Raw genomic sequence first — 14,813 nt, 5'->3', positions numbered from 1 at the left:
TGTTGTGGCCTCTCCCGTTGCGGAGCACAGGCCTCGGACGCACAAGCTCAGCGGCTATGGCTCACGGGCCCAGCCGCTCCGCGGCATGTGGGATCTTCCCAGACCAGGGCACGAACCCGCGTCCCCTACATCGGCAGGCGGACTCTCAACCACTGCGCCGCCAGGGAAGACCTAATTCAGATCTTTTATTTCACAGCTATGGAAACTAAAACTCCTGAGAAGTTAAAGGTCTTGTCCAAGGCAACTGCTAGTTAATTGATGAAACAGGACTAAGATTCATATATCTTAAGAACTAGGTTCTCTCTTCACCACTAAACTGCCATATAGAATATACAATGAATTATATGTGTTTGCGTATACACATTATGCTAGTAAGAATCTTTTTTTGTGGCAGGATTTTAAATTCCTCTGTAATGATGAGGAATCTATGAACATAAATAAAAATGGTACTCCCACTTCTCTATTACACTCATTTCTTTTTCACTGAATTTAATTATTTTCAGTGCCCAGTCTGCAAACTGAGTATCTATTGTATACCAGGCACTAAAGTGTTAGAGGCTAGGGAAACAAGGAAAAAAAAAAAAAAAAAAGACATGGTCTCTACCCTTAAGAAAGCGCTCAGTTTTAAGTTTATAGTACCTTCCTAAAAGTCTCCTTTGTTGATTCTTCCTCATCTCGCAAACTCTAGAACAGCACTGTCCAATAGAAATATAATGTGAGTCATACATGTGAGCCATATATGTAATTAAAAATTTTCTAACAGCTACATTAAAAACAAGTACAAAGTAATATATTGTATTTAATTAATATACCCCAAATATAATTTCAACATGTAATCAATATAAAAATTACTAATAAGAAAGATATTTTACTTTTGGGGTACCCAGTCTTCAAAATCTGATGTGTAGTTTACACTTACAGCACATCTCAATGGAGACTATCATATCATATCTCAAGGGCTCAATAGCCACTTGTGGCTAGTGGCTACTATACTGAACTGTGCAGCTCTAGAAACCTGTAGTGTCCCAGTGCTTAGTCTTTGGACTGGTTCTCTTCTAATATCTACACCCACTACTTCGGATATCTCAAACAATCTCATGGCTTTAAATACCATACATTTTCCAGTGATTCCCAAATTATATCTGGCCTAGAACTCTCGCCTGAACTTTAGATTCATACACAACTGCTTGGACACAAACCTAACATGTCCCAAACTGAACTCTTGACTTCCAACCACCTGCCCCCTCACGCACTTAAATCTGCTCCTCTTCCAGACATCCCCATTTCAGTAAATAGCAACTCCAACCTTTCAGTTGCTCAGGCCAAAAACCAGAGTCAATCTTGACCTTCATTCTCTCACATCCAATTTATCATCTGTGTCTTTAAAATCAGTTTATTAAATACAGTCAAAGCTTACATAGTTTATAAAATACAGTGAGAATCTTACCTGCTTCACACCACTTCTAGTGCTGAGCTTTATCTACCTCAGTCACCATCATCACTCACCTAAACTACTGCAACCACTTCTTAACTTCCTAACCGCTCCCTGCACTCCTACAGTCTACTTTCCACACAGGAACCAGAGTTTTAAAACATAAGATATTGTCCCTCCTAACCTTGAAAACCTTCAATGACTTTCTATCTCACCCCAAGTAAAAGTCAAAATTTCTTATTGCTGTCTTATTGACAGCAGCTTATGAAGATCTACAAAGCCCAGTGAGATCTGGCCCATCACTCTCTGGCCTCATCTCCTGTTGCTCTCTCCCTCATTCATGCTACTCCAGCTACCCTGGCTTCCTTGCTGTTCCAGAATAACCAGGAACACTTCAGTCATGACTGAGGGCTTTTCCACTTGCTGTTCTCTCTACGTGGAATGTTCTTAGCCCAAAACTGACAGAGATTGATCCCTGGCTTCATGGCAGTCTTTGCTCAAATGTAGCCTATTAAAACTGCAATACCATTCCTTCCATTCTCTTACTGGTCTTCCCTACCTTCCTTTCCCACTTTTTCTCCATAGGATTAAGCAACACTTGATCTACCATATATTTCACTTATTAATGTCCTTATTGCTTTTCTTCCTCTACTAGAATAAAAGTTCCACAAGGACAGAGATTTTTGTTTGTTTTGCTCATGGTTCTATTCCCAGTGCCTAGGACCTAGCATAGAGTATACAGTTGATCAATAAATATTTGATGAATGAATGAACAAATGTTGTCAAGTATTGTTTGGGTTAAATGAGATAACATATAAAGTTGTAGTATGGTCCCTGGAATAGAGTAGCCACTCATAAACATTAGTCTACTCCCTAACCACTGTGGAGATTTCCATGAAAGAAAATCAGAATTCTAAAATTTGTAAATTTTTAAAGCCTTCTATCTCATTCTATCCTTTCTCACTCTTTACTCTAAATATCTGATCATTATCAGTCAAAAGACAATTTAAAACAAATAATAGAGGTTACCTAAATTTAATAAAACTAGCTACAAATTTAAAATTCAGTGGGTATTATAAAACACTAACGTGGAATTAAAATTCACAGAAAATTGAAGTATTGTTTAAGTCATCTTTAAAGATAAAGAGCTATAATTTATGGCTCTTTCCTATAGGAAATTTCAAATGAATTCACAATGTTCAACAGGACTTCACTTTTATTTATCTACAATTTGTATCCTGCTTTCCTCCAGGAAAATTTGTGTTAGTCTAAAGAACCACCAATTTTTAAAAACCATACATACTGTTTAAATGAAAATTTTAAGAAATGAACCTGGCCTGACTTTTAATATTTCTATAAAGTATTCTGTGTTTAAGGCGACAACAATCAGAATTAAAGAACTTAAGATACTAATAAGATGTGGTCCTTCTCCAAAATACTGAGTGCCAGAGACTTCAAATGATTTGCCCACAGAGGTCACAAGGTGACTAAACTAACAGTCTGTGACCTTGAATGCTCACTTTTACACTTTCTACTGCACTGCAATGCTTCTCAAATATACTAACCAATACTTTACAATACAACCAATTATGCTGATTCCTTCTACCCCCCTAAAAAAGGAAGATAAAAGCATGTATCAAATGGTATACTGTAATTCAACATGAAAATTTATATTTCAGGCAAGAAGTTTAGGGAGAACAAACATAAACATGCAAAAAGGGGCAAAGTGTATATCAGAATTGTCATGGAGATATTATAAAGAAGAAATAAGTTTAAGATGCCATGAATATGTGATTTATATATCACTTTTCAAAAAGCTAACAATTCATGTGGCTTATATGTCTTCAGAAATTTGGGCAATTTCATTTTATCACTGATGAGAATGACGTACCTCACGTTCCACGCAGTGGTAAAGTCTGGGTTTAGAAGTAGCAGGGTGCATGTGACATCTATCAATTCTAAAATAAAGAGAAGTCATATTAAAAACAAACAGTCCTACCCTTGAAGGTGTGGCTTCTCTTTCTTTTAAGGTCCTCTTTATTTTATATATATATATCACATTATACTTATATCTCATGTCATAGTAATTTTAACGATAACTTTGTTCTAAGCTGTCAGAGACACAAAGATTATCCTCAGATACAAAGACATGAAGATTTTCTTCTACTTATAGTAAGTATAACTTTTTAAAAGTTGACACTGAAACCACTTTACAATACGTCTATAAAGAATAATCAAACTAACCTATTCATTCTTTTAGCGGTTTTTGGCACAAAAAAACACAATTTCTCTACCACTACTCATTTAATTTCACAAATATTTCAAGAATTGACTACGTGCAAATTTTCAAAAAGAAAATCACATATAATCCAACTTAGTTAACAATTCATTTACATTCCCCTGCAAAGATTATTTCTTACACACATTTTTACAGTTACAGCAATGATAAATGCACAATTTTGTTCTATGTTTTTCACTCAACATTATTACATATGCATTCTCCTATATTGCTACAGTATGCATTTTTTTTTTTTGCGGTACATGGGCCTCTCACTGCTGTGGCCTCTCCCGTTGCGGAACACAGGCTCCGGATGTGCAGGCCCAGAGGCCATGGCTCACAGGCCCAGCCGCTCCACGGCATGTGGGATCCTCCCAGACCGGGGCACGCACCCGCTTCCCCTGCATCTGCAGGTGGACTCTCAACCACTGCGCCACCAGGGAAGCCCTATAGTATGCATTTTTAAGAACTGCATAACAATCCTTCAGTTTAATATATTATCATTTATCTTCTTCTTTAGGCTGTTTCCTGTTTTGTTTTTACTGTTATGGATAATACTACTACAAACACTTTTAAGCATACTTTTTGTCTCATAGATTATTTTCTTTGGATATTTTTCCAGGAGTAGAACTACTATGTCAAACAATACAAATATCAGTATGGCTCCCACTAAGCACTTCTAAATTGTTCTCCAAATGGACTGTATCTATTTACATCGCCAAGAGTAACGTGAGTGTACTTATGTCCCTGTAACTTTGACCTATGTAAGTATATTTTTGAAAATGAATGTGGCAGATAAAAAAATTGTACTTTGTTTCTGTTTTAATTTACATCTTTAATTACAATTATTAATACAAACATTTTTTGATTTTGTTTACTATTTTCTATTTTCATTGTATAGTCTATTCATATTCATTAGCTATGTATCTATCATGGTCTTGAATAAGCTCCATAAGGCTATATTTAATAAAACAGTCAGTAATATTTAGATATATCGTCTTCATTTTATTAAAACTGAAAAAAAGAATTTTAGGATTAAGATGATCAGCCTAGGGCATAAAACTAAATTACAGTAACCTCTACCAAGCTCATATTAAATGCTAAGTAAATAAAATAATAAAAACTGTTATAATTATTTGGCATTATTATGTATCAGGCACATTATTATTTTATTTACATTATTTCATTGAATTCTCACAATCATAATCCAAGATATTTGGAAATGGACATCTAGAGAGTTCAAGGAATTTGCCCAGTCACCCAATTAGTATGTGCAATGACAGCGTCTGACTGCTTTTAATAACTCAGTTATACTGCAGTTGAAATGTCTGTCAACAATAAATAATTGAGACACTCTCTGTTTAAGTAAAAGATAAACTTTTAAAAATCTAAGAGTAAATACACATAAGTGCATCCCTATAGTCATCTTAAAATATTTTAGTGAACATGAAAATCAATTATTCAATTCTCAACCATCTCAATAAGAGATTAACATTTATTGTGAGCCTATGATTTCATTACTACTGAATATATTATAACATTTGATAAATGAGCAACAAAAGGTAGGATTAGCACACATTTATTTTTTAACTTTATCGTCCTCATTACAAGCATCATGAAATGTCTAGATTACAAACATACTATATAATATCAATGTATATATTATATAATGTCAATATGTCTATAAGGAACAATCTAATAAACCTCTTCCTTCTTTTACTTTTAGTAGTTTTGGGCACTAATTTAACATTTACCAGGGAAATTAAATACAATTTTCTATACCATTATTCCTTTAATTCCAAAATATACCAAGTACTGACTATGTGCAGAGATTAAACTGGGCCCACAGGACTGAGAGAATGGATATTATGAGAAATGCAAGATCTGATCTTGCCTTCTAAAAGATTAACCTTTAGTTGGAGAGAATATGTAAACAATTATAAGGCAAACTAAAATAATTGTGAAGTAGAAACATATACCACATTTTGGGGACCACCAAAGCAGCTGCAATTAATTCTTACTGGAGTACCCAGGGAAGACTATAAATGAGTAAGACAGTAAAGGGCACTACAGACTGTGGAAAAAACTATGAGGAAAGGTAGAGAGGCAGGGAACTTCACACACAGTATGCTCTCAAAAGATTATGGGTACCCTGAGCGTGACTAAAGCTGAGGGTGCTGGAGAAATGTACCTGGAAAACAGAATCTGGTCCCAATGTCCTTGTCAGCCTGGCTTTCCATTACTTTCCCTTCAGGTGCTACATTCCACCTGAACCAAACACCCCCCATTCCCTAAACATACTGCCCATCTGCCTACCTTTTCTTCTCTGGCTATAACTCAGATTTACCTGCTTCCTATTCTCTCTGCCAGAAATGTCCTCCTATCCCTGAATTTAAAAGAAAAAAAAAAAAGCATCTTTCTCTATAAAGGCCTTCCTGACCTACATGGTTGAAAGCAATCTTTCATCTCTATGTTCTGTGTATATCTTACTTTGTTACTGAACTTATATAAATATTATCCTCTTGATGAGACTGTATATATTTTGGATGCAGGTCCTCTCTAATACACCTTCAAATTAGCCATTCATTCATCAAAGATGAAAAAAATATGGCCTCTGCCCAAAAGAAATTCCAAGTCTGCCCACATCACAGAGAAGTGGTAAGAGCACAGGCCTTAAAGCCATTCTGCCTGGGTTCAAATCTCAACTTCTCCACTTACTGCCTACATAACTTAATGTCTTTGAACTTCAGTTTCCTTATCTATGAAATGGGGATCATAACATCAACCTTAGTGTTGTAAGCAATGAGATTCATCCCATTTCTCCATAGCTGTTTGACACACAGTTTGACTTAATAAATACTTGTTCAACTAAACACCATTACTACTTATCAAGAAATGAATATTCTCAACATCAATTAATCAAAGAAGTCAGAAAAAATGAGGCAGTTGTTCTTATTGCAAAGCTGTCTAAATTTCTAAACTTGTGTAATGAACAATAACAAAAAACCACTTGGTTATTAAGTGGCTGTATGAAAATGTTTGTGCATGATGGGAAGGCCTCTGGAATTTTTTTTTTAAGTCCACAATTTTTCAAAATCCATTACACTTCCCAGATAATGAGATAAACTGGTATTTAGTTTCTTGGACTCTCCCTTTCTGCATTAAAAAAAATGTGTATTTGACCAATCATAGTTGCTATTTGTTTGTACTTCTAATGCAACTCTCCTTCCCCACCCATAAATGCAGAGGAGTTCATCCTCCACAAGATACTTGTGTATAGCAGCACAAGGCAAAAACTAACACAGAAAATACCGAAGTCCCCACTTTTCACTTTGTGGATGTGTGAAGAGCACTTCTTTTACTGGAGGGTCTCCCCCTAGCAAGGCAACAGCAGCTGTTGGGTCAGAGCCCAGCTCTACTACTGACTGGGAAGTTCCGAGGCACATCAATCTTTCTGTGCCTTAGTGTCCGCCTCATACGTAAAACTGAGCTAATAATAGTACTACCTCATGGGTGTATTAAATGATTCATACCCGTGAATTGTTAGGACAATACCTGACACACAGCAAGCACGCAGTGATAACTCCTGTTACAAAGCCTGTATCTCCTAGCCCAGTTACAAATGATACTGGGATTGGATGCCACCAGAGGGAGGAAAAGAATCTCTTGAGCTGGCTGAGCAGCGACTGCTGAGTGGAGGGATCCTTCTCAAACCCCCCCTGTTCTCTAAACACACTTAAAACTTATCAACAGCCTTGGCCAACCACCAGTAATGCCTAGTAACACAGACAGTCACATGCCCTTCCCCCTTCCTCTTTGATAAACTGCTAACTCTTCCTGATTCAGGACTTAAGTTCAGATGGGACCTCCTTTAAGAAGCATTCCAGTCAGATCCAAGAGGTGGGGGTGAAGTAGAATATCAGAAATGGAAAAGGGCCAATGAAGGAGAAGTAACTAGGTTATAAATATTGGACATAATTAAAGAATCCTTACTGAATTATATATATTTTTCTGCTCTTCTTCCTCACTGGCTCTGGATAAATGAGAGAAAGGAAACTAGTGTTTCTTGAGAGTCAATGACATGCCAGTCTCTGCGTTGGGTGCTTTACATACACTAATTCATGTGATCCTCATAACAACCCTCTGAGACCTGTGAGAATTCTCTTCTTTTGGTGTGGAACTAGGAAAAGGTTAAGTAATTTGCCTAAAATCACTGCTAAATGACTTCAGTGTGCTGATAAATTGAGTCTAAATCCAGCTCTGTTTTTCTTGCAAAGAAGATGCTCTTTCCAACCTAGCACACTGTCTACAATTACTTTGCTGTCTTCAAGTGAGTGTTGAACCAAAGATCTAAAGATAAACATGTATAATCAACAGTTGACTATTTCACTCTCTCCATCTCATCAACTATATACCATTTTTCTTTGCAGTTTTACCAAGATGTGAGCTATTGATATCCCTACAGTCTCTTGAAATTAAACAGATGTCTCTCCAAACACCAGAACATATACCAGCAAATAACCATTCCTTTGTTACACTCCAATATATGACTAGCTCATCATCACATCACAAGGAGAAAATGAATCAGGGCACATTATACACAGGAAAAAAAAGTACCTAAATTTCAGCTGTAACAAAGAGAACATTTAAGGATGTTACAGAAAAGTCAGAGAAAGACCAATATGCTTTCTTGGCTTCAATGCATTCTAGAAATGGCCCAAGGTGAGCAGTCACCTGGTACTGGACACTGGGTTTGACACATGTCTCTAACAGAGATATGTTTTCATGCATCTAAAAATAAATCCAAGGTCAACTTGGATTAATTAATCTCTTCCTCTAAAATACATTCAGGTTACCACAACAAGAGAGGCTTGAGGTGAGGCTAGTGGTAAATATCAGAAAGGTCCTGTTTATTACAGAATACAGTCACTGAATCAATAGCCAGACTAAGCTAAAAGCTCTTGCTTACCAAACTCTTGTTACTTATTTGACAAATGTCTATTGAACACATAAAAGTGCTGAGTAAATAAAGACAAGCTATAACCCCTCTTTCTTACAAACCCACAATCTAGCTGGGATAAATGTTGTTTAAATAATCAACTACAGTAAAGTCTGGTAAGTTCTACTATGCATGCAGTATGAATAAGGACTCCCACAGGAGTGCAAAGGAGTAACTGTTGCTTCCTGGAGCAGTCAAGAGGCTTCACATGTGTGTGTGTTGGCAAACACAACAATAATGACAACATTAGACCTGAACCTGACCTCAGCAAAGGCATGGAATTAAGGCAGTAGTACACAGCAAAGTCCAAGAATGGAACAGTGTTTGTTGTGGCTGGAATGTACATCAAACAGCTGCAAACTCAAATGCTTCCAGGGCTCAAATAAATGGCAAAAAAGAGGCAAAGCAAACCTGGTAAGTAGCAAATGACACTGCCTCAGTGTCTGAAGGACATGAGGAGGTTGCAGTCAACTGGAATAGGCTTGCCTAGTCAAGAAAAGCAGAGGCTATGATCCTCAGCCAATTGCTGCTGCACAGAAACGGATGCATCCAAGGCTTCTGATTTTTCAAGTGAAGGCAGAAATCCATATTTCCATCCTAATTTTAGAAGTTCATCCTGATTTGAAATGTTTAACCAACAACAAAGTTGTTTTAAAAACAATTTTTAAAACATTATACAAGCCAAAATGAAATAAACATGTGGGCTGGCTTCAGCCTGGTGGCTGAGAGTCTACAACCTCTGATGCTAAATATAAAAATAGAGGAGGGCTTCCCTGGTGGCGCAGTGGTTGAGAGTCTGCCTGCCGCCTGCCAATGCAGGGGACACGGGTTCGTGCCCCGGTCCGGGAAGATCCCACATGCCGCGGAGCGGCTGCGCCGGTGAGCCATGGCCTCTGAGCCTGCGCGTCCGGAGCCTGTGCTCCGCAATGGGAGAGGCCACAACAGTGAGAGGCCCGCGTACAGCAAAAAAAAAAAAAAAAAAAAGTAGAGGAAAAAGCTGGTAATACAGCCTGCGGACAGATCGTGAAGGCCCTTGAATACCATGCCAAGGATAATGACTCTACCTTGTCCCTCTAGGCATCATGAGACAAGAGGATACATATTTCAGAAAAGCATCTTTCAAACTGTGTTTCTAAGAAGTGTTTGAAACGACTGACTAGTGGCATGACGGACATGGATTACAGAAGAGAGGCCGAAAATGGAGTAGACCAACTATGAGGTAATAATATTTATCCAGATGAGAAATAAGAAATGAAGAGATAAGAGAGAGCTCAGTGATGGACTGAGAGCAAGCATTGTGAGAAAGAGGGAAGAACAACAACAACAAAAAGATGGAAGCGCTGACTTGGAGATAGAGTGCGGGACAGAGCACTACTCAGTCAGGACTCCACTGCTATGGACTTCTCTCTTGCTTTTTGTTTCTGCCATGGATTTTTCATAAATCAGAATTACAGTATCACCCCTCTCCCAAACCAAATATGGCTATTACTGCAGCACACTTTTAAAAAATATTAGTTTCTCTCTAAGTAAATAAACAGGGAGGCTGTGATGGTTACTTTTGGTTAAACTTGACTGGTTACAGGGTGCACAGATTAAACATTACTAAACATGATTTCTGAGTGTATTAGTGAGGGTGTTTTCAGATGAGATTAACATTTGAATCTGAAGACTCAGTAGACTGCCCTCCCCAATGTGGGTGAACATCAATCTGTTGAGGACCTGAACAGAACAAAAGGAGGAAAACAGGAGAATTGACTCCTTTTTTGCTTCCTCTGTCTGCTTGAGTTGGGACACCTCATCTTATCTTCTCCAGCTTCCAGACTGGGATTTAAACCACTGGCTCCCCTGCTTCTCAATCCTTCAGACTCAAACTGAATTAAATCACTGGCTTCTCTGGGTCCCCAGCTTGCAGAAAGTAGATTGTGGGACTTCTCAGCCTCCATAATCATGTGAGCCAATTCATCATAATGAATCTCGTTTTATGTATATATATACATAAAATCTCTATTGGTTGTTGCTGTGGAGAACCCTGACTAATACAGATGATTTTCAAACATCTAAGGAATTCAGCACACTAATGAGAGCATGAATTCAGTTTGGTTAAAAAGAAAAAAAATATATGCCCAGAATAAAGGTCACCTGCAGTTACAGAATACATTCTTAAGGGAATGCCGAGGATTTTGGCATGATCTATCACAAAGACACTGGCATTTCTGAAATTGTTCTTAAACTGCCAGCTTTCTTCATTTGGCTCTTATATGTATACTTTCTACAAAAACAATTTAAAAAGTATAGCATTTTCATGAAATGACTTCTTTTTTCCTAATACTTTTAACTTTCTTTCCTTAGCAAAATTCACCACTGTGTTCTTCAGTTCACAAGTTTAGCAGAACACTCTTATGTTAGTCAGTCTGCATTTTCAGGTATCTTTTTTTTATCACATCAGAAACTCACTTCCATATTTTTACCAATAATACAATATACAACCTGAGTAATATATGACACCGCATTGAACTATACTGTCGCTGCCCCCAAAAAGTGAAATTGAAAACTACTTCCATGAAGATATAGGTTAAGATAAAATCAAGTTGCTTCTGTATACACGCACAGTTGCATCAGAATTCAAACCTTAGATGTCAGCAATTCATGTGAGTGAGCTTAACCATTTGATCTTCTGCCTGGGTTCTCCTGGGTCTATCAAGATAAAATTATATGATGAGGAGATTTAGCAAAGCCTACAGTGCACTGCCCAGAAAGACAAGAAACAGGGAAATGGAGAGAAGAACTTGGAAGACCACAGGAAGAAGGCAGGTTGGGCTAGCATACATGAAAGGGCAAAAGCTGATGATCTGAAATGACAGCCTTTGACACTTTCAAATTCATACTGTTTCTTCTCTACAAGAGCATCATTTGTCTCCCCCTGCAGAGTTAGTTACGTATTGGCTCAATTATACATTTCTGTGTGCCAGAACATACACAATATAGCTCTGTTAGGCAAAAAAATAACTTGATGGATTCACATGGTGCTACTTTGTACCTTAATGTTGATGAAAACTACTATAGGGTAATGGAATGGAGAATGAAAGGGGGCTAACAACAGATAAATGCCCTTAACTTTAAGTTTATGCCTAAACTTATGCCTTTAAGTTTCTGCCACAAACTTAAGTTATGCCATAAACTTAGACATAGCCTTATAATTAAGAAATATATATATCAGTGGACTGAGTGAAACAGAAAATAGAAACTATTTCACATTAAATCTTCAAATCAGATTACCTTTTCTACTGGTCTAAACGGGAAAGTTCTATTAACCTATTATGAAAGTATATTAAGGACAATGCCAAGAGGAACACAAGGAAATTGGCATGTCCCCTTTGGCAACACTATTCTCCATGAAGAGATTGTTTCTCACTCAACTGTAAGCTTCCTGAGTAAAGGAAACAGGTATTATTCATCTTTTTATCCCCCTCAGTACTTAGAACAGCTTCAGGTAGGAGTAGGCCCTCGGTAATGGCTACTGAACTTATAATTAAAATTCTCTAAGAAACAAAGTTCTTATTCAAAATTAGCTACCAGATATACTGAGCACTTTTGAAGGTACTGCTGTATGTGGGAAGGGGAAGGAGCTTTACAGAAACAGTCAAGAATATAGTCTTGGATGAGCACTCTCCAAAAAAGTGAGAACTCAGATCCTACGTTTACCTAAAAAGTAAACTGAATTTGTGTACATGGATGCTTAACATCACATACAGGGGGAAAACAAGGAAAAGACACCAGGTGGGATGAATAGGGATTGTCTGATGCAGCAAAGAACTACCTCGGAGAAGCAGAAAAAATGAAGAAATAGGATGGTTTTCTTTTGCTCATTTCAGCATAGGAACAGAACACAGTGGGCCAGAGCTTACTTGGGAGTCAAAGTACAACAGCACCATCATAAACCACTGACCTGGTTCACAGTATAACTACCACCATCACACCTTGGTTATCTCATTTGGACTGTTACTAAATGAGTTCTATTACTCATAACCTACTAAAGGATTAGAAACCAGAGAATCAGAGCTTGTAGGGACTAGAGTTCACTTCACAGATTTTCAAACTGTTTTTAGCCTTGAGATGCTTTCTTCAAATATCTTACAAATGACCTCAATACATTAAAAAAAAAAATCTGTTTGCAGTAGAGGGCCTGGCACCCTGCTTGAGGCACCTTCCACAGAATCATCATGGATGCAAAATTAGAAAACGAGTGATGAGTCCAAACTCCTCAGTTGACAGAAACGTTAAACGCCTGCCCAGGCAGTGAATGAAAAAGCCAGAACTAGAATCCAGGAATGGCAACATCAGAGAGGGTTCTTCCCACTATATTTCATGCTGCTTCTAAAAGTCAAAGAAAGAGGATAGACTCCATACTTACCATCTTTGTTCAGCCACTGCTTTCTTGTTCTGTACAAAAGGAGTTTGTTGTGGACATACGGTAAAAGGAACTTGACACACCAGCTCTCCACGCCAAGTTTGTTTTCAACCAGGACTATGGGACTCCGATTATACCTAGCTTCAGGACATGGGATCAGGCCAATTTCATCTCTTAATATGTAAAACATAAAAAAGAATTAAAGATAAGAATACTAGCCTTTTCAAAAATTTTCATATCCTACAGAATATTAAAAAAACTGTACATATTTCCCTTTCTTAAAAATATTTAGCTCACCACTGGATTGGTAGAAATAATAATCTTTTAAAAGTTTGATAATACTGACAAGAGTATGGAAAAATTAGTATGCTGTACTTGCTGTTACAGGAATGAAAACTGGTCTAATCTTTGAATAGAAATTTGAAAATGTCTGTCAATTTTTAAAGTACATATACCCTTTGACCCAGTGATTCTACTGTTCAGAAATTATCCTGTGCCAAAATATATGAATTCATTGGATATTCATGGCAACAGTGCAACAATCTGGAAATACTCTGAATGTGTATCAAACAATATAAGACTGGTAAAATAAATGTGGTTCATCCATGTTATAGAGCTGAAAAAAAAATAATGAGGTAAATCTGCATATGCTGGTATGGAAAGGGTGCCAACATACATAAAACAAAAAAAGCAAAATGCCAAATACAGTGTACAGCACAAAGCCCTTTGTATAATCTTTTTTTTTTTTTAAGGGCAAAGTCCTAGTCTTTTTCTTTTCTCTTTTTTTTTTTTTTTTTTGGCTATTCTGGGTCTTCATTGCGGTGTGTGGGCTCTTAGTTGTGGGCTTCTCTATAGTTGTTGTGTGTGGGCTCTAGAGCGCATGGGTTTAGTTGTTTAGTTGCCCCACAGCATGTGGGATCTTAGTTCCCCCACCAGGGATCAAACCCACGTCCCCTGCATTGGAAGGCAGATTCTTAACCACTGGACCACCAGGGAAGTCCCTGTATAATCTTTTAAAAAGATATATAGATGCACTAAAAAATTTCTTGAAAGGATACCAAGAACCTTTTGGGGATTTATTTTTATACAGTTTAAATTTTCTAGTTACTTGTACATATTATTTATGATTATAAAAATGTCAAAAATGTATTTATGTTTGCCTGCTAATAAATATATGTAGACCAGATTATTAATAAACTTATATTATCAGTGAGACTGTGGGCCATATTTTCTTTTCTTTTTTATAATTCTTTATACATTTCTAAAATAAAAAACATGTTAATATGTAAATATTGTTAAAATACAAAATACACTTCAGGATTTGACCATTTTCATCTGTGGTGGCTTCTATATCCCTTAATCCACCTCAACTTAAGTTGAAAATTTACATTACAGGCAAAAAATAGAACTACCATATGACCCAGCAATCCCACTACTAGGCATATATCCTGAGAAAACTGCAATTCAAAAAGATACATGTACCACAATGTTCATTGCAGCACTATTTACAATAGCCGGAACATGGAAGCAACCTAAATGTCCATCGACAGATGAATGGATAAAGACAATGTGGTACATATATACAAGGAATATTACTCAGCCATAAAAAAGAATAAAATTAGGTCATTTGTAGAGATGTGGATGGACCTAGAGTCTGTCATACAGAGTGAAGTAAGTCAAAAAGAGAAAAACAAAT

At 37.1% G+C, this 14,813-nt stretch overlaps 1 protein-coding gene across 1 annotated transcript in view; it reads right to left on the bottom strand.

Moving 5' to 3' along the window:
- The window catches only part of PTAR1 (protein prenyltransferase alpha subunit repeat containing 1), a 48,136-nt gene that overhangs the window by 24,843 nt on the left and 8,480 nt on the right, over positions 1–14,813 (bottom strand). The window contains exons 2-3 of the mRNA XM_067744196.1: positions 13,121–13,290; positions 3,324–3,390 (exon numbers count right to left, since the gene is read on the bottom strand). Of these exons, the coding sequence (XP_067600297.1) occupies positions 3,324–3,390; positions 13,121–13,290 (237 nt within the window). The remainder of the gene's footprint in view (positions 1–3,323; positions 3,391–13,120; positions 13,291–14,813) is intronic.

The sequence above is a fragment of the Pseudorca crassidens genome, chromosome 7 (genome assembly GCF_039906515.1).
Source record: "Pseudorca crassidens isolate mPseCra1 chromosome 7, mPseCra1.hap1, whole genome shotgun sequence".
Lineage (NCBI taxonomy): Eukaryota > Metazoa > Chordata > Mammalia > Artiodactyla > Delphinidae > Pseudorca > Pseudorca crassidens.
The sequence above is the reverse complement of the archived record's forward strand: the minus strand, read 5'-3'. Positions and strand labels throughout refer to the sequence as shown.